We start from the raw sequence: 20,713 nt of genomic DNA on the forward strand, positions 1-20,713 counted from the left end.
TCCCCGCCTCCCCCCCGGGGCCGGCTGCCGCGGCGGCGGGCGGGCGCCCTGCGCGGAACGGAGCGGAGCCCGGCGGGGCGGCCTCCCCTCGCTCCCCCCTCCGCCACCGCCACCCCTTTGCCTTTCGCAGGCTTCGAGGAGGACATTCTGATCGTCTCCGAGGGGAAGATGGCCCCCTTCACTCACGACTTCAGGAAAGCCCAGCAGAGGATGCCCGCCATCCCTGTCAGCATCCACGCCATGAACTTCACCTGGCAGGCGACGGGACGGGTAGGTGCGGGGACGGGGACGGGGACCGGGATGGGGTGGGGGGGGGCGGCTCTTTAAACCCAAGCAGGTGTTTTGGTTCGGGAAGAGCCGAGGGAACCCCCTTCGAGGGGACGTGCCGCTGCGGGGTGACTTGCCCGCCGTCGTGCCCTTCGGCGGGGGCGGCGGGGAGCGCGGCCGGATGGCGGGGAAAAGTGTGTTTGAAGGTGGGTTTGTAGAGCGATGGGAGAGCCCCGGGTGTCTGGGGCGGTGGTGGGACACGAGCAGACAGCCAGAGTGCACGGGGGAGACACCAGTTGCCTTTACTTCTAATAAAACGACACTTGACAGTAGTTAGGCAGATACTTTCCTTCCCTTTTCTTTGGCTTGTGGACATATGCTACAGGTTACTCATTGATCTCTATTTCCTAAATGTGCATGCCTAATGCGTGGTTCTGGTAAATAATACTTATCTTCTTTGGGCTTAATTTTACCGAGCTGAATTGCCAAACCACGTAAATCTGTAGCGTATTGAATCCCTGGGATTCTTGTGCCGAAAAGATAAGAATGCGTGACATATTTTCATGAAGAAACATATGCACGATTTGACACACTGACAACATATGTTGGATTTGCATAAAGCTGAAACACGTTAGCATACGTTATCATGGGTACAGAAAAAATCACTGTAACATAAAAATGGTGATAAAGTTAATTCCTCTTTACAATGCTGAACATTGACTTTGTGCAATAAAGAGCTTGGTAAAGTTGAAACAATATTTACCTTCAAATAGTCAGTGAAAATTGGTTGTATAATTAAGCTAATTGCAGCTTCACAAATTTGGTTCTGGTTTTGGTTGTTTTAAAATACTCTTTGTAACTACAGGACTCATTTGGCTTTGAGGTATTGTTCTGAGGCCCTTGTAATTTTTGCTAGCCTCACAAAGCTTTTAAGTTTAGGAAACACTTTACCTTCTCTTTTAGAGAGGGAGGGGAACATGGAGAGACAAAACTTACTCACAAAGGATAAATGACTTGCCCAAGGTCTTTGGTGTTCCAGTCCAGCTTTACAGAGAAAACAACTTTGTACGTCAAGACTTGGCATTTCAATACCTAGAAATAATTAGTGTGTTTTGGGACTATATTTCCTGCTCCATTTCTCTGCCAACTTCAGTTGCTGTCCTCTTTTTGGAAAGGACGATGAAATGTTAGGCTGCCTGAAATGTTAGGAAGATGAAAAGTTAGGCTGAACCCTGTCCCTTTTCTTCTGTCCTTCTTTCTTGTGCTGTCTTCTCCCTCCTTTGCTGCCTACAGGTAGCTCATTAGGGAAAGATGGTCGTAGCACCAATTTCAGTGAGAAGAGTCACAGGCTTAAAGACAGCGAGTGTTACCCTTGATGCAACTTGCAGGACAAAATCCCTTCTGAGCAGGGGCAAAGCTGTTTAACCCATTATTCCTCCTCCTTCTCTGCTGAATTTCTGTTAGTCAAACCCTAATTAGTAAGTGGAATACCTGAATGGCTAACGTTGTTGTGTACTGTGCTCCTAGAACAGTGTGTTAGATATTTATGGGTCTAACAAGTGTTAAAAATGAGAGACTCTGCATTTGGAGACTTTATAATCCCATCTAGCTACTCCTTACAAGTTCATCTGTGTGTACAGTCAATATAAACATTGGCACACCAGTCTCATGGCTGTCAATATTTAAATACTCATGCTGGTCTGCAGGTAAAGACTAGGATTTCAACCAGCAGCCTAAGCTAAGGAAGGAGTTTCAACCCTCTGGTATTTTAGGAGTTTGGGGAAAAAAAACCCAAATGTCTACTTTTTGGTCACACGAACAGTCCTGTTGGTTTTTTTGCATCTCTTAGAGGTGTTTGAGTAAAGCTGTCTGTTACCCACAGTTCTTGTTATCCTCTGTGGAAACCAGGGCACTTAGTGTCCCTATGCCACCCACACCTTGTCCTGATGAGGAGGGACAGGAAAAATCATCAGTATTTCTTCTGTAGCCCAGAGGGCAATGACATCATTGGAATACCTTTTTTATAGATCCTAATTGAACAATGCCCACAGTAATGTTGCAAATAGAGTAGGATAAAAGTTATTTGTGCGAAAAGAACACAATTCCTTTTTCACAGAATTTCCGATATTTTATAAGGGGTAGAAATGAGTAAATTTTAACAGGTTTTTTCAGTGTTCTGTTTTAGTTTTAAGTATACAGGTTCTTAGAAGTTTCCACTGAAGAGTCCAGGAAAGTACTTGCTACCTTTAGTCTGGCAGAATACTTTTGACTGGGAATTTCCTGAGGCAGGGGAGGGGAAGGAGGAGGAGAGGAAAAGGGAGACAAGAGGAAAGGGGAGAAGAGAGGCAAGAAAGGAAGAAGGAAAGGGAAAGGAAAAATACTAGTACTCTGTGAAAGAAGAAAGACATTCAAGATACTGAAGCACTAGACTGCTTTCTGTGAAACAACTGTTAAGTAGCATACAATTGTCTCCTGTTTGGTTAAACGGAAATAATTTCCTCGACGAGCCTTGTATCTTGTGCCTTATAGACCTCTTATCCTTGCATCCCACCCGAGATCTGAAGGTGTTTCTCTAGGGCTGCAATTCTGAGGGGCTGTCAGTAGGACATGGCACAGCCTTTAGCAGCAGCTGGACTGCTTTTGAGTCTATAGATGTAAGACTTCTCCTGAGCAGATAGAGGAGATCCTGTCTGTGTCATTACGTGGTTCCTAGCCCTGATATCAACAAGACAGGGGGATGAGAGAGGGGCTGGGTAGGTGGGTATCAGGCAGCTAGCCAAGGTCAACCCATCACACCTGAGATCTCCAGCAGGGCAGGGTTAAGTCTCCCCTGCCGTGTTTACACCTGTGGAAAGTGGATATAAATACCCTGTGGGTAGATTCCATCTATCTCCTCCTGGTATGAGTAATGATCCAAGTTGTAGGTGAGTAAATAATCCAATACAGAGAGTGGCAGTACTTCTCAGTCTTGCACTGCTGCATATGTCCATATTCTCATTCAAAAGTGTCTGTTGAAAGGAACATTTTAAGGACTAGCTTATACCTGTATTCTGTGTAAACTGAAGTGGTAAGACACATGACATTTAGAAGTTATCTTTCTAGTACGGTGGTCTTTGTGCCATGGATATGTTTTATGTGGAAAAGATTTTTTATAGTAAACAAACAATTAAAGTCATTTCCACTAGAAAACATTAACCAAAGAAAAGCATTAGTTGCTTTTAGTGCTTAGTCCATTAGTCCTAATTACTTATTAGGAAATATTAAGGGAAACCCAAAATCTTAAAGTCTGAAGGTGCTTAATGCTTGCTTTTTCTGATGAAGTCAAGAAGAGCCAGGGGTTACAAGAAAGCTAGAGTGCTGCAGAACAGGGTTGTTATGCTATTTATGCACCTAATGTTTTTACTTATGAATTTAAATGTAAGATTACAGATGTTATGTTCTCCTTAGGCAAAAAGGTAATCTGGGTAAACTGCCAGTTACAAAGATTGTTTCTTGCTTTGTGAGGTTTAAAACAGCAAAAATCAGTGGCAATATATAGCATACAATAGGCATCTGTGTAACCACTAGAACTCACTGGTGTGCTTGTTGCTCTTACTCTGAGTCTTTTGCAAAAGAAAGAATAGTGACTTTTGGAGGTCTTGTGCTCTGGGGAAGATTGCACTGAAAGACTTGCCAATGAGAGAGGAGTAGACCCTATTAGGCTCACTAATGCTACGGCATGTTTCTCTGTGTCCACCAGTGGAACGTACCAAAGATTGCAGTGATAACATCATCTCTACAGTGTTTAGGAACTTGTGAGAGGTATTGAAGATCAAAATCCACAATATGTGTGCTTAACTTTCAGTGGGATTTCTGATGGCAATAAAATTAAGTTCACATGTGAATGGGTATTGGTGGGAGAGAACCATATTCAAAAAAAAAAAGATTGACCAATGCAGAGGAAGCAAGTTCTCAGTGACAGAGCAGCAGCCAGGTTGATTTAGTAGACAGGACATGAAAACAGGAACCAAAAAGTAAGTAGGAATTTTTTTTCTGCAACAGTCTCTGGCTTGATCCGCAAAACCAACCAGTCTGGGCCACAGCCTGCCCAGGCTGCTTTCTTCCTTGCAGATAGGTTTTTGGCAGTGTTAGGTTGATGGTTGGAGCTAGATGATCTGAAAGGTCTCTTCCAACCTAGACAGTTCTATGATTCTGTGTTTGGGATGAGATGAATTGTTGTAGCAGCTTGCTTCCTGCTCCCAACTGTCATGAGTACCTCACGGCTCTTCTCCTGTTGCACAGCTGAATGTATGCCCGTGATGTGACATCTGAATGCTCGGTCCTGTGCTGGTGCATGGGTGGGCTTTGACCCATGTGAATGGAAGATGTGTATATATATATATATATACATCATGGTGCATGGATGTTGCATGTATATTATGTGCTAAAGATATATCCCGCCTTATGCTGCTGGATGCATGCCTTCTTGGGATGTGTGACAGGAGATGTGTGTGTGTGTGCACAAGGGGATCAAGTGCTGGGGAAAGGTATTTGGTCTGGGGCCGCTTCTGATCACAGGAGCACAAGTGTCAGGAGATAAGGGGGCATCCCAGCATGTAGTCCTTAAAAGAGGCAATTGAACCTGTCCCTACTGGAAAGGCTGAGTTACTTCTGATCGAAGAGTTATTGATAACCTTGAGTAAAGCAAAAAGATGCCCACCTCTTAAGAAGAGGGGATATATGTCATCAGGGCATTTTCTAGCATCATTTCTATATTGTAAAGAGGAGCTTAGGAACAGTATATAATTACAGCTCCTGGAAGCTAGTTCTCATCTCAGCAATGTGACCATCAACCCTGAATAACTCAATTTGTTATTCTCTGGAATTACCTTATATTGCTGAGATGTAGCCTGACCATGAAGATAAAATGGAATATCCAGTTACACCTGGAAAAGTTTTGTTTCTTTGCCCAGAGGAAAGCTAACAGACTATGGCTTTTATGGCATTATTGATGCAAGACGGTGCTCCATTCAAACATTGCTATTTCCCTGTTAAACTGAAAGAAAACAAAAAAACAGTGAATTTCAAAACACATAATTCTTCAAAGGAAACTTTTCTTCAAAGAAGCTGCTGAACTTTTTGTAAATATCTTATTCATACCTAGTGATTACAGTGATGCTTTTCAGCTTTAAAAATGTCTAATACGCACAATTCAGGTTTTTTCCCAATAAAAGTGTGGCTGTTCTGTAAGTTTGTTCAAGGCAATTGCATAAACTCACTCTCTTGGGATTTACGGTAGTACCTGCGTTGCAGTTTCATGTCACTAAACAGAGGAAATACTTTGTTTTCTGACCTCTGTACCAAAATTTCCATGTGGAATGTGAAGATGTTTACATACTGTGAGCATGATTTTTAGACAGGGGGTTCTCATATCGAGAGCACAGCTCCAGACCTTTAATATTTAGATTCTGCTCAGCTGTGGTATTTTGCGTCTCAGTGTTGTAGACATGCCACCAGGGATCAAAGTAATGCTGTAGAGATCCCACTTTCTTAGTAAAGCAGGCATGTGCCAGCCATCTGTTGTATCTGCTGATAGAAAACAGCAGTAAAGTTTCTCAAAGTTTTGCCAAGAAGAAAGGGGGGGGGATTTATTGCTCAGCAGAGATGAGTTACAAGGCACCTTGTAGTGTAAGCTACATCTGGTTTCCATAGTAATTTACATGGTATATGTGTAAACTACACAATTATTCTTTTTACACTGCAGTGTAAAGCTGCGTTAAATAAAGCGTTCTTCAAAATTTTCGTTGTTTATCCCTTCTATAAATATGCTAATACATTTTTAACAAAAAAGCTTAAGTAATAAAATATTTCACTGCAGTAGTAGCTGCTTTATACAACGTAACTGTTGAAAAGCACTGGAACTAACAGGACACCCCAAGCTTCAAGAATATATCTTGTGAAAACATACAGATTTTTCTCCCCATGTTACTAACCGTTTTTCTGAAATGCAAAATCCAGGCTGTGTTGCTTTCCTCTTCTTTGTGGAAGTGAAAATGTTTTCTGTCAACATCACCTCTTTTTTACAGGCAGTTTCCCAAGTATGTTTTTAGTGGCCTAAAGTTAATGCCGTTACAAATAATGCCATGGAGTAAAAAGTAAGAGTTAACCATAATGAGAACTAGCTAGAAGAACTTTTAATGTATTTAACTTCTTCTGTTGGTATCATGCTTTCCAAAGAGGTTTTGTTGGGTAGCTAGGAGTATGAATGATTTGCTTTTAGCCAACTGAATTATGTACGTATAAAACGAATTTAAGAAGCCACACTTTTGCTAGGACACACACACGTGTAAGGAATATGGTGTGACCCAGAGCTTTCAAGACAATGATCTGTAGTAGGTACTTGCATCATGTTGAACTGAATTTCAAGTATTGCATACCTTGGCTCGGAGCAATGAGTTCTTAATTTGTAGTTTTAAGGCTTTCAAGAAAATGCACCTCAAAATCTTTTTCGTTTCACCTTCCTGTGGCTTTACATTTGCCTTGCTAGAATTTGTTCTTCTCTTCCGTTTTATGCACAAATTTCACATTTTGAAAGATGCTACTTTACTTCTACTAGTTTCTTACACTGCTGTTCAGCTGTGTTAGATTTTTTGTTTTGCTGGGCTTTTATTTTTTTGTTTGCTTTTTAGCTGTTTATTTGTGGCCAAAGTCTTTATCTGTAGCCCAGACATAATGGAAAGTGCAGTCACCTGAGATGCAGAGCAAAGAACGGACAGTGGCATTGAAATACTTAGTCTTTCCGTAACAAAGTACATAGCGTCTTTTGCAGGGAATTATACATTAAAAATTGTAGTAGATGTGTTGCAGGTGCATGTTTCGGTAAAAGTAAAAGATAGCTTTTTTGGTATTTTCTGTTACATAAATGGCTTTTTTGAAAATTGTAAATGGAAGAAACACAAAATCAGTCACATTTTGGTAAATTGTTGAATGCACGGTTATCTTTGCTTTTCTTTCCCTTCTGTTTGGTTTCTGGAGACTGACATTCTAAATTTCTTAGTTCTAATAAGCTGAGATTGTAATATAATATATGTAATAATGTATGTAATAATGTAATGAAAGACTTGCTCTTCTTATACAAAATAAAGTTGAGAACCGTGTTCAAAAAGCAGCCAGGCTATCTGTGACACTTTGAGCTGACCTAATTGTATAAAGCCACCGAAGTCCTGCTCAATGAGTACGTGTGCGTTGAGGTCAAATGTGTTGTCCCCTTGTGTGGCACCCTAGCAGGTGACGTGTGTGAGCTGAGAGTCCTAGAGGGGCTCTGCCAGCTGTCCTCCCAGTCTCTAATGAGACCTGTAGAAGAACCTGCAGAAGATTTGTCTCTTTCCTTACGGTTACTTCATAGAAGAAAGAGCTGAATAGGGAAAATCAGACAAGTCCTCAAACTTCTGAGGGGCATGTTCCCATCCTTTCATGTCCTGGACTCAGTCCAGTCAGTGAGTTCACTTCCCTGGACTCGCTCCAGTGTGTCCACGTCTCTCTTGCACTGGGAAGCCCAGGACCAGACCCAGCACTCCAGATGTGTCTCACCAGGGCTGAGCAGAGGAGAAGGATCACCTCCATCGACCTGCTGGCAACACTTTGCCTGATGGGGTGCAGGAGGCAAAGTGATCTTCTTTTCCACAATGGCACATTGCTGGCTCATGGTCAACTTGGTGTCCACCAGGACCCCCAGCTACTTTTCTGCCAAGCTGTTTTGCAGTGGTTTGGTCCCCAAAATATACAAGTTGTTCCTCCCCAGGTGCAGGACTTTGTACCTTCCCTTGTTAAACTTCATGAAGTTCCTAACAGCCCATTCCTCCAGCCTGTTGCGGTCCCTCTGAATGGCAGCACAACCTTCTGGAGTATCAGCTGCTCCTCCCAGCCTTGTATCATCTGCAAACATGCTGAGAGTGCAGTGTGTCACAACATCCAGGTCATTAATGAAGATGTTAAACAGTATGAGACCTACTATCAACCCCTGAGGTACACCACTAGTGACTTGCCTCCAGCTGGACTTCATGCTGCTGCTGAAGTCCATCCACTGAGCCTGGCAGTGCAGCACTCCACCTCACTTCTGTAAATTCTACTTCTTTTGTGGCAACGTTATGGGAGACAGTGCCAAAAGCCTTACTAAAGTCTAGGCAAGCAAAAACCACTGCCCTCCTCTCATCCCTCAAGCCAGCCATTAACACAAAATGGGCCAGGAAGGAACAGAAAACTGAGACTGGCTGGTACAACCATAGCGAAGCAGCAAATCGAAATCTGCCTCAGAAAAGGTAATATAAATAAAGCAAAGACAGTGATACTGTTGTACAGAGGCACTGAGAAGACTTTATCCAGCTATGGTATCTGAAATCCACCATAGTATGTGGTTTCATAGTCCATTCATAGAAGACCATATAGCTGCACAAAATGCTGAGGAGGAGTTACCTGGCAAATCTGTCTGACTTCGAGAAGAGGCACGTGTGGAATAAAAATGCCATAGTAAAGGCTTACAAAGATTTGGGGTGGATTTTTTTTCAGCGAAACAACAAGAAAACCCCTGGGTTTTTTGCATCTAGCATGAAAGTTTGCTTTGTTTTGCAACCAACTGGTGGAATCCAGCTGCTTCAGCACTTGCTGCCATCACTGCCAAATACTTCAATAAATAACTTCGAGACCAAGCACCGCTTTCAGAGCTGGTCCCACAAATCCTCTGAAGTTGCCCCTTAGCCTGGATAAACAGCTAGCTAAACCCAACCAATCCTAAAGGAAATAAATATGCCTGACATCAAACCTGGCAATCTCCCAGCCTCAGGTTTTGGCCCATCACCAGGGAAAACAAGCTCCCCAAACAGCAGCCCACTAATGAGAAGACCTGTCACCAGCTCTGAGCACTAAAGCACAGAAACCAGTAGCAAGAGCCTCAGAGCCGGCCTTCGCAGTGATGGCTGGGCAGTGGAGGAGAGGGCAGGCTCTTGGACCATCCTGACCATCAGAGAATGACTTCAGAGCTTTCAGTACTGCAATTGTGAACCTGGTTTTTTTCTGAGAACATGAGGAAAGCATGGAGAGATCCAACTTGTTGATGAGCAGGACAAAATGGGCTCTCCCTGCAATGTTTTCTCCTTGCTCTCAACTTGCAAATGTGTGAATGTTGATATAGTCAATGGGAATCTGAGACTAAAAACCACATAGGCAAATAATCAAGTCCACTGAACACCTTCAGTAAGGAGGACAAGTACCAACTTCAGCCTGTTCCTTTTAAACTGCAGTAAACACTGCTTTCATTTTTCCACATTTGGGCCTTAGCCAGTTCTCTTTCTTGCAGAGGTTCTGGGAAATAAATTGAACTGTTGAAACAGAGTCCATTTGAGTGACCAAGTTGAAACAAATTTATTTTTTCCTTGGGAAGCCACAGATACATCAAATAGCAGCAAGCAGCTACGTGCCTGCTGTATTCCAGGCAGGGACCTTCAGGGAGAACAGGGGGGTTGCAGAGCAGAGCAGAGCACACCAGCGTCTGCCAGAGAGGAAGGAGAGGAAAAACCCAGTTACCTGGCTCTGTAATCCCAAGCAACAGATGAAACACATAGCCATATTAAGAGTTGGGAAATAATGTGCTAGCAGGGCATGTAGACCCTTGGTTGATTTTGGTTTGTTTGTTTGTTTGTGCTGGGTTTTTTTCATCTCCTTCCCTCCAGTTTTGCACAGGAGCATCTATTCAGATCGTGTAGGCATGATTGGATTTCTGTATGGGCAAAGGAGCACAACTGAAAGCTTATGACCCAACATGTTGCTCCCCTCCAGTCAGAGCTGTGACATGTTGGTACAGGGCAGAGAAGCTTATAATGTCTCTTACGGACAGAAATTAGAGGCCTCATCACATCAAGAACCACTTGGGTTCCACGTTTTTGCTTGACATGACAGTAACTTTCCTTTGATGGGACAAAGTCTGTGTCTTATCCTGCCTGCTAGTGGAGTTCACATTTGAATTCTATCAGTGTGAATATCCTATTTAGTTAATGGATCCCTTTTAATTGTCCTGCCAAACATTTGCAGTCAAGTAGACTTCATAATTTATATAGTTGATGCCATGATGCCACTGTTACTATGATTTGTTTATACACCAATTAATTGAAACCTAACAGTAGAATTACAAGCTTTCAAACATTCCTAAGTATGTAACTTATTTATATAAGAACGTTATTCATCAAAAAGTAAGGTTTGCTGGTAGGAGAAATGGTTACCTGGAGGTATAAAGCTCACAGCCTCTACAAGTTCTCGTGAAATCTGTTTTTCCTCCAAACAACTCCAACAGAAACTTCTGTCTCTAGGTTAATACATGTTTCTTATCCGGGTCTGCAAAGATTGAGGTAACTGCAGTAAGGTCTTTCCCCCATTTAGAGCAGGTGGTGGAGTGTACTCAGGTGCTTCAGGATTTCTTCCTTTCCCCAGGCCAGATGTCTCATGAAGAGATAAAGAGCGGGAAGCAGAAAGCCAGTTTCGTTGAGAGGTGGAAAGACAGGAATGACCATTGCCCTTCCGTGAAAGCGGCATTGTGAGACTCTTCCCTCTCTGATTCCTTTATAACCACTTCTCATGAAAACAGAAAAGTCCCCAAACTAACCCTCTCTGCTCTGGGGAGAGAGTTGTGCCAGTCTTCTGCTTGGGCCATGTCTTGTTGTTCCACCCATAAGAGAGGAGGGTAGACAAAGCAGAAGGTCTGCAGGGGCTTCCCTAAGCATGGTGAGACACAGGAAGGAGGGCTTTTCTTATAACCTGAGCAAACTTTCTTGAACTGATATTCAATTATGAGAGTTTGCAACACCATTTTGCATGTTATTATTATGCCTTGACAGCAAATCTGGTTTTGCTAACCCAGCCACATCCACAGGACAATTTACTTGAAATGCATAGGCATCTACTCTGACAATAATCAAGCAGTAGAGATGGTTAGGTGAAGCTTGCTTTTTATCTCTGATTATAGACTTCCAGATAAGCCAGATTTAGTAATGGTATACTTAGCTTGGTTCCTGTGGTAAAGTCTAAGTTATATTTCTAGCAAGCGCAAGATGAGCTACTGACCACTCTCAATACATAGAAAATATTTGAAGACAGTTCTTTGAAAAGGCAAAAAGCCTTGAATTAAAATTTGCACAACCTGCATGTTGGAAACTCAACCATTAACTACACGTAGCTTTCATCATATCATGGAAAATGAACTTTCTAACTGAGGTGTGTTGTTCACCTGTTGTCCTTCAGGAGTATGTTAATAGCTTGCAGATAAATCATAATTTTTTCTGAAAACAGATTTCTGCTACTTTAAAAATCTGCATTTGAAAACATATGTGGATATTTGCATATGACCAGCATGGTTTGGGCTTGAGAGTTTTTTCTATGCACATTTCCCCAAAAAGCATTTCTAATGAATCTTGCGGTCAGCAAGTTTTGGCATTCCAGTTCCTGCCATCCCTAATTCATATACATCTCAGTTTATTAAATATAATTGAAAGGTTACAGCAACAAACTGTTACATTAAGGTAGCCGGCCTTCATGTGCAAGCGTATTTTCCCTAGACCTCTGCATATCTTGTACTGCACAGCTTGCAGATGTTCGGTTTGCTGTCTATCTGCATATTAATATGTCAAGTTGACTTAATAGGCCAGATTTTCAAAGGTTACTCAGCGTTTGTAACAGCCATTGACCCTGAGGAAACCTGCAGGACTTCAGCACCAGTTCTTTGGTTGTGTAAGATTCACAGTTATAGAAGCAGCTGAATGATGTTACGTCTCATAGATGAGAATTAGTATGGGCTCATGTTTGTAACAAGGTTTTAATGCCCTGTAGAAACTGAGACAGAGTTAAGACTGTACATACAGCATTATTCACTGGTATTTCCTGATTTTTGCCTGTTTAACTGTATACCATAAGACTTTTTGAAACTTTTTTTTTATTAACACAAGTGGGTTTTTGTACAGCATTTCCTCTGATTCCTTAAAAACACAAACAAACAAACAAAAACCAACAACAAGCCAAAAAATCCAATCAAAAAAACCCCAAGACTGAAAGGTAGAAAGAATTAGGGAGAACCCCAGTTTGTTCCTCAGAGATTTAAATGTTTGAAAATAGTTTGTGTGTTGCATAAACTTAATCCCATTGTCCAGAAAGCAGCGTGTCTCTTCGCTCTGAGCAGAGCAGGGACGGGATCTCCTTCCCTGCACACTGGGGAGGGTGTGGGAGAGTCCCTCTTCCTGGCAGAGCTGAAGGGAGCAGGTTGTGTGGGCGTCTTCCTCAGCTGTGCTTGCGTGGTCCTTCTCTGGTAGGTCTTAGGAGATCCACAGGAGGGAGCCCATATGCTGTGTGCACCACCGTAGCAGCAAAGGCTGTTGGCCGAGTGTCAGGCTGACTTGATTCAGGAGCACATGTGTTCCAGCCCTGTTTGCCTGAGCACCTCATGGGCAAAAGGAGCAGAGCATGGGCCTCACCTCTGCACCAGAGCTGCATTGTCTGTAGCTGAGACAGGTCATACCCTGACCAGTGGGTTTCCTCACTGGTAGACCAAGTGTGTGGCTGCTGTGATCACCAAAGCCTCCTGGTGCAGCATCCTTGTCCAGTGTCTCCTGTAAGGCTCTGTACAACGTTTTCCTAAGACGTGGCAAGGCAGCCACTTGAAAATGGATGTGCAGCCTTTCCTCAGATGAGCTGCAGAGCACACCCAAGTGGCATGCCACAGCTGGAAAGGTGACACTTGGTGTGTGTCTCGCTCTCCTGAGAGGTGTGCCATATTCTGTTTAAAGAGTACGGCTCCCTGCTCAGGTTTCAGAAATGTGTTTGTAATCTGGTGTTGCTGCAAAGAAACCTGTTACCACGAACTGTCTCAAGCATAAAAATGTGACAAACCCGAGTCAGTTTGAATTATTCCCAGTTTAAACCCTTAATGAACAATAGCAAGATATTTCTGAGAGTGGGATCATGTGTTTGGATTTTTCATTTTTCTCAGAGATGGATGGCTCTCATGTGGCCTTGTGTCCATATGACAGCTCAGGCAGCACCATTGGGAATGTCTGTGCCCTACCTGGGTGCAGATTCTGTTGGTTTCAGCAGCGCATTGGAGGAACCATCTTCCCGCCAATTTCTCTCAGCTTAGCTGCTTCCCCACACCACGAGAATGAAGTTTGACTTCTGCCAACACCTCACTGCCAGTGCTGTTCCACAACAACTTCAGCCAGGCTAGCAGCTGACACCATCTCATCTTCTTTCCCACCCCTGGTCTCTCGTTTCCATTCTCTTTCTTGTGCCAGCGCTGATGTGGCTGCTCAGGGAGCTGCCCTGGCTGAAAAGCAGCCCTGCAGAAAGAAGTGATTAATTTTTAAATTGATCCGCTGTCTTGGTTAGCTCGTCACATGGACACATCTGAAGAGGGTAGGACTGTGATGGCGCAGACTTAGGCTGCCTTGAGCTGCCCTGGTGCAGTCCCAGTACTGCGACCTACAGAAAATGTGGCAAATCAAATCAAACCAGAGAAACAACTCCCAAACTCCAGCAGAAGTTCAAGCAGAACCAAACAAATTGACTCAGGTGACTGGTATCACAGTGAATCCCACTGCAGGTGACAGGGAGGGTTTGACCCAGAGGTTACCCTGCCGAGCACTGTGTCTCTGTGCCCTGGACGAGGCAGGGAGCAGACCTGGCAGCTCAGCAGGGTTTGCAGTGCGGGATGTCATTCTGCTCCAGCGTTTCTTTCTTCCTGGAAGTACGGTGGACCACACTCCACCCAAAGCTATTCACTTCATTTACTCAGTAAAGGCTGGTTTAGGGGATTTGGAGAACCTCCAGCAGCCTTTGACTCCAGCAGAAGTTAGGGATTGTCAGCACATCTGGGATGTATTGAGTGACAAAAAGGACAATTTGGCCTCGGTCTGCGAGAGCAGACCAGATTTACCATAGCTGTGCGTCAAGGAATAAATTACATCTCTGATCTTAGAACAACTCTTTAATCCCAAGGCGGGCAGTTATCTCAAAGCAGAGTGTAGACTTCTGCTGTCCTCAGGCTCCTGCTGTTTTATCATCAGAGGCAAATTTGGACTTGGGGAGGTTGCCACAGTCATGTCTGAAGATGAACTGTCCCACTGGCATTTTCCCTAATCAAAATTAGGTTAGGGTCTCTGCAAAACATTCTTCTGGGGAACTTTCAGTGCCTGGCCCACCCTGTCAGGATTTATCCTGACAGATGATAGGTCACGTTATCCAGAGTTAAAAAAAAAAAACAAAAAACCAAAAACAAACCACAAACAAAACAGAAGGATGTAGCTTTCCCAAAATAAACTTCATGCCTTTCTGAGTAGGACTCATTCCTACAAGTGCATGCAAGGGGTTTGTCTGGAAGGTCAACCTGACCCTGACTGTCATAACTCTTCCTAATTTCTTTCATCTTCCTCGAATGGAGGATTGTCCTGGACATGCCAGCACTGCCTGTATCAGAACACTACTTTTATTTTTCACTAAGTTTATCTGCACAAAACTTTTAACCTAGAAAGTGACAGGACCATTTCTTAACCCCATTGAAGAAAAGGACCATAGCAGAAGCAGAAAAAAGGAAAACCAACGCAGCTGTTTGCCTTGTTCATCATCTGAATCCCCTCTAAAGAAAGACTGTGAGAAGAAGAAAGAGAAATGCATGAAACTCAGGACTCACCACCTCTCTGGGGTGTGACTTGGACCTGCCTGTTGGAGCGGGTCCACAGGAGGGCCACAAAGATGATCAGAGGGCAAGAGCACATCTTCTATGAAGACCCTGTAGCAGCTTTCCACTATCTGAAGAGGGCCTACAAGAAAGCTGAGGGGGATGTTTTACAAGGGTGGGTAGTGATAGGATGAGGGGTAATGGCTTCAAATGAAAGAGGATAGATCTAGATTAGATATCAGGAAGAAAATTCTCACTGTGAGGGTGGTGAGACACTGGAACAGGTTGCCCAGAGAGGCTGTGGATGCCTCATCCTTGGAGGTGTTCAAGACCAGGCTGGACGAGGCTTTGAGCAACCTGCTCTAGTGGAAGGTGTCTTTGCCCATGGGAGGGGGGTTGGAACTCAATGATGTTTAAGGCCCCTTTCAACCTAAACCATTCTATGACTATATGACTTTGCTAGCAAACCAAACCAGCGCAGAGAAAGTCAGCAGCGTCCAGGCCATTTGAAGATGCCAACGCTGTGAAGAGACTCCATCTGCACCCAGGGAGAGAGAGAAAGGCAGTTCAAGACAGCAGGTAAATCATACACTGGCTGGGCTCAATTTTCTCCTGCAAGTGCTGGTCTCTCTCCTCTGAGTGTACAGGGAGTCGAGGATGAGCTGGCTTTAAAGAAGACACTTCATTTAAATGTTGGGAAATACATTGGATCATTCTTGACCTTAGCTGAAAAGACTGGAGCCTGTGAGACCAGTACGCAGGGATACTGGAACCCAGGGATGAAGTTGTGCAGACCCTGCCTATGCAAGCAAACAGCATGAAAGACAGAAAAGTTGTTTGCAGAAAATGTTCAGTTTCCCATCAGAAACTAGGGATGAGGTAATAATTCACTGCTTTACTATGAAGGTTGCTTTGAAAAATTCAAAGTATAGTTACAGAGGACATAACTGTATGGAGGCCTGTGTGGTACATGGAAATATTATGGTAATATGTGTTCACACACCGGGGTCTTGTCTCATTACACGAATCAGTGAGATTTCAGGTGTAACAACAAACACACAAGTTCCTTTGTGGATGCACTGATCAAGCATTGTATTTAAATAACAAATTTAGTTCTTCTTTCATTGTCATATCTAGAATTTGCTTTGGTCAATGTCAGCCTGTAAAACAAGAATAAAATTAGTCAGGATATTCACCAAAAAAAAGGCATTTGAAAAATCGCTGCAGCAGATGTTAAAAAGAGAGCAATATTAATAAAATCTTTCTAACTACTAGTCAGGTAAGAGTTGATGTTTTTTCAAAGCCTTTTTGCCATAACTTTTGAACACTCTTTTACTTGGACTACAAGGCTAAAGACCATTATCTACTGAGCAGTAAATAAAGAAACTCTCACTCAGAGGAAGCGTCCTTCTTTGAGGCCCTAGAGGGACTCTAGTCTGACAGAAGCTGCTATGAGGTTTCATAACTTTTTGAGAAAGTGCATTGCTTACATTTTGGGGAGAGATATTTATTATATGGGAGTGCCATTTAAAGCCAAGAGTGAAACACATGGACTCAATAAAGACCCAATTACGTGACCTTTGCTGTTTGCCACGCTTTTAACTTGTGTAAGTTATTGATTACACTTTCATGAGATCATAATCAGAAGGTTGTTCTTTGGTAATGGTGTGCTAGAGGAGCTTTATCCTCAACTTCAAAGCTGTCCTGTGAGGCTTAAGAACAAAGGGTTGGAAGTTTGAAGCTCGGCCAAAATGAATCTGTGTGCATTATCCGTGTTTACCACCATGCAAGAGGTGGATTAGCTTATTCTTCAGCTGTGAACTTTCTCTCATCACATCAGACGAGCCACCATCTCTAAGGTTTACATTTGTGCTTTTAAAAGTATTCTGTGTTATTAAATGTAGTGTCTGCTCAGATCTCCATCATAACTGGTCTAAATGCTTGTTGGTGAAATAATTTCCCTAATTGCAAAGGTTTTATTGAAATTATTTTACATTCTCTGAGAAGAATTTTCAGGCTAATTTATTAATAGCAAATAAATCTATCCAGAGCCTGAAACTGCAAACATTCTGTAATCTATGTAAAGACGTAAGGGTTTCACTTATTTTTCAAGCTGTGGGAAGGAGAAAATAACCTCACCGTTTATTCTCGTGTAGATAGAGCCACATAGATATGTTGCAGGTGCTGGTAGTAGACATGTACAGTATTGTTTTGTTAGGAACTAACCTAATGAGACATTATTTTGGTCTTTTTTTTCTCTAAGGAACAGTAATAATTTCCCCCTTTTTTTATTAGCCTTAGGAAATTGGCATTTTGAACATTCCTGATAATGAAATCTCCACTGGAGAGAGCACTGATCTTTTACTGAGTGACAAAAGAATGAATTAGCCATTGCTGTGCCAGAACAAGAAATACATTTTCAGGAGAATAGCTTTTACCAATTATCAGGATACCAGAACAATACGTTTCATTAAATAGCTGAAGATAATGAAGGCTTGTGTATCTCTTTATTTTTTTAAAATCTAAACTCTTAATGCTGTTTCTCTTTTCGGTGTATTGCTTGCTTCTCTCCCCTTCCCAAGGCAGAGTTACCTGATTTTCACCTGTAAGACACAATTTAAAGAAAACTTGTACACCACATATACGTTCCAGCCTGGTTCGTGCTGAGAAGTATCATTCCTTGCTAGAGATTTTCACGATGTAATTAACCATGCATATTTGCCAAAACCCTAATGACTTTGTCTCCTTTTAGCTTGATTTTCTCAAAAGTAACTCTAGTGAAGCAGTAATAAAATACGTGACAGAAAATCTGTTAAACAAGAAATCGTCTACATATGGGGAGTTGTGCTTTCTTGGTTTCTCTTTTGTTTCTAAGTAAAGGAAGGTAGAGAACAAGTGAGAAACTCCAAGACTTTCCTCAATGAGGAGCTGTAAATTTGTTGTTTTTTAAGAAGTTGCCTTTTTTATCAGTGTGCTTGTACTTACCTGGAAGTTGCTGTGGATCCGTTTGCCCATATACTTCTTTCCAAGGCTTTAGCCTTGTGGAAGGGCTCCACCATATCCCTTGCAGGTATCTACTGCATCAAGGGATTGTCTCCGATCTAAACCAAAATTGTATTTTCATTAGCAAGCAATAGACATTTATTTGGCCCTGTGTTTCAGGTAGCCTGCTTTTCCTGTGCGTGAGGATGAATTTCAAAGTTAACACTCTGTTGATGTACTTGGATTTTTCTTTTTCACTGGTATCCCTCTCAAACCCCAGTCTTTCTGCCAAGTCCTTCACCTTCCAGTCTCGAGTTGGTTTCAAATGACCTCTTCAAATGCTAGAGTGCTTCCAGAGCTCAAGGTTTGGTGAGAGAAAATACCAGCTCAAAATGACCAAGTAGCCCCACTGTGGGCTCCCAAAGAGCTGAAAACTGCCAGAAACTCAGTTACTAAATGTAATCTAAATCTATTACTTTGTTGCCTTCTTGACAGTGATTTCTTTGTATTACTTATCTTCACAGAAATTCTTTTCTCGTTAGTTGGAGGAAAGGCTAATGTATTCTGCAAAGATTTCTGTCCATCTCTCCTGTGCAGAGCATTCTTGGAAGCCTGCAGCATCACCTTTCAAAATCTGGGGCTCCTTGTGATAGCAACCAATAAATTTCTGTTTTCCAGCTTTCTAAAAAATCATTCTGTTGGAGGATCTGATCTGCCATCCAACAGTCACGTGCCACAAGAGACATTAAGCACCAGTTAATCATCTTCCATTGACAAAATCAGAGAGTTTTTGTAGCATTCTTCTTCTAAAACCATTAAACCCACAAACGGTTATTGTTGAAAGTTGCATGCCGGGATTCACTCTGTTGTTAAAAAACCTTTCCTCTTGTGCATGGATTTTGTTCAGTCTGCCACAGTTTTCTTAACGTGAAGAAAGCAGAGATAAAACAGGCTCTGCAGGGCTGTGTGCATTTCACCACAACATTGTGCAATTAACACTGTCACATAGTACATTTCCCTTTGGAATTGCCCATTTCGCTGAATTCTAATTTGGATCCCTCCTTTTAGAAACACCAAAATATCTGTTTTCCCTTTTGTGTTAATCCTGCTTGCTTCGGTTCATTCCCATACCCTTAGCCAGTACTGGGAAACGGGCAGGTTATCCTGTCCTCTGTGTAAACTGGGTTTCTCAGAGTGTGTTTCTGTACCACTTCATATTGTTAAGCGTGTCTCCCACTCTGGGACTACCTCGTGGGGCTGGTGGCAAGTCTCTTTCAGTGTCCCACTGAGGTGCAAGAAATGGCTTACCCGCTCTGTGACAGGACCCATCAGCAGGTAAGGCAAAGCTGCCTTCCCTAGCAGAAAAATAAAACCTTACGTGGGCAGACGGTTTATTATCTGCTTGTCTGAGGAGGCGTCATTATGTTGTTCATTACAGCAGTGTCTAGACTGCACCGCAGTAGCAAAATGTGCTGCTGACAAACATATTCGTGCTCTGGCCTGTCTCCTTCCATAGCCTGGTACGCACGGTACGGCTGCAACCTCCCCTTTTGGGTGAACTTCATCTCATTTTGCTTCATGCTTCATCTGGGAACATAGACGGACCAGCTTCTCTGACCTAATGCGGTTAATATCTTGGAGAAGCAATGGTCCATGCTGTAAACACCTAGCAAACACATACATTGCCTCCCTTTGTGATTTTATGTGTGGCATATGCAGCTGTGAGCATCTGCTATGGATAATGTGTGCTAGAATCTTCTACTGTGTGCATAGCCAGAAATATCCGTGAATCTGGGATAAAAATGAACTTTTATGATGAGTTTCTTTTTCTAAATGTAGAAAATTGGCATTAGGGTATATTTGTCATTTAATTGATAACAGAATAGAACATTCAGCGCTGATCTCTTTAAAATAATGAGAAAAAACACAGTTAATTTCTTACATCTACTAGCAAAGCTAACACAGATTCTCTTTTCTTTGTTAGAAAGGCTGCAGATGTCATTAGGTTATTGAGCTGTGACATACAATAGTTTAAGCCACTCTGCTTTGCTTCAGGTACTACCATTACTGCTAATCCTATGCCTTTCATGTAAAATGAAGAAAACTTAAAGCACATTCCTATGAATGCTTTGATTAAATATGAAACAAACAAAAAAGGGAGGTACAACATGGCATCTGAGTGATAAGAAAACTCTAACACAGTAGATCTTGTACTGAGGAGTGGAGTTCTGTAGGAATTTTAAGTGTATATCATTTAAAACCAAACTGCCGACAGATGTTTGCTACAATACTTGTTACAGGGCTTTGTTATTTTTATAACCTTTTAAATTCCTCTGATTTATAGAAAACAGCCATTTAAAGTCCATAAAAGTTAATCCTGAGCATGGAATTATTTGCCTAAAACGAAATTTCCTCCCTTTGCTGAGGGCTTTGCCCACATGGGGAACTGTTAAAGGGCAGCTGTGCGGGGCTACCTGCTGCCTGAAGGCACCGAGTCCCCAGACTGTCCACACAAGGTCTGCAGGGGCCCTTGCCTCAGTTTCTGAGGGTCTCAAACAAAGTCTTTACACAAAAGTAAAATGTGTTCTTCCCTGGGTGCTTCCTGAAGTCAAGCAAAAGCCAAAACATCTTCTGGGCATGCAGAATGTAGACTTGTCAAAGATCAACAATTTCTCAAACCTCATTTCCTCCATCACCTCCGATAACACCGTTCCTCTAAGATTTATCTTCAGTACCAAATTTTGTCCTAAACATACCAGACATTTCATAGGCTGACTT

At 42.5% G+C, this 20,713-nt stretch overlaps 1 protein-coding gene across 1 annotated transcript in view; it reads left to right on the forward strand.

Annotated features, from left to right (window-relative positions):
- WIF1 (WNT inhibitory factor 1) overlaps positions 1–20,713 on the forward strand; it is a 48,134-nt gene that overhangs the window by 2,401 nt on the left and 25,020 nt on the right. Inside the window, exon 2 of the mRNA XM_014963325.1 lies at positions 64–270. Coding sequence (XP_014818811.1) covers positions 64–270 — 207 coding nt within the window. The remainder of the gene's footprint in view (positions 1–63; positions 271–20,713) is intronic.

The sequence above is a fragment of the Calidris pugnax genome, unplaced genomic scaffold, assembly GCF_001431845.1.
Source record: "Calidris pugnax isolate Ruff unplaced genomic scaffold, ASM143184v1 scaffold44, whole genome shotgun sequence".
NCBI lineage: Eukaryota > Metazoa > Chordata > Aves > Charadriiformes > Scolopacidae > Calidris > Calidris pugnax.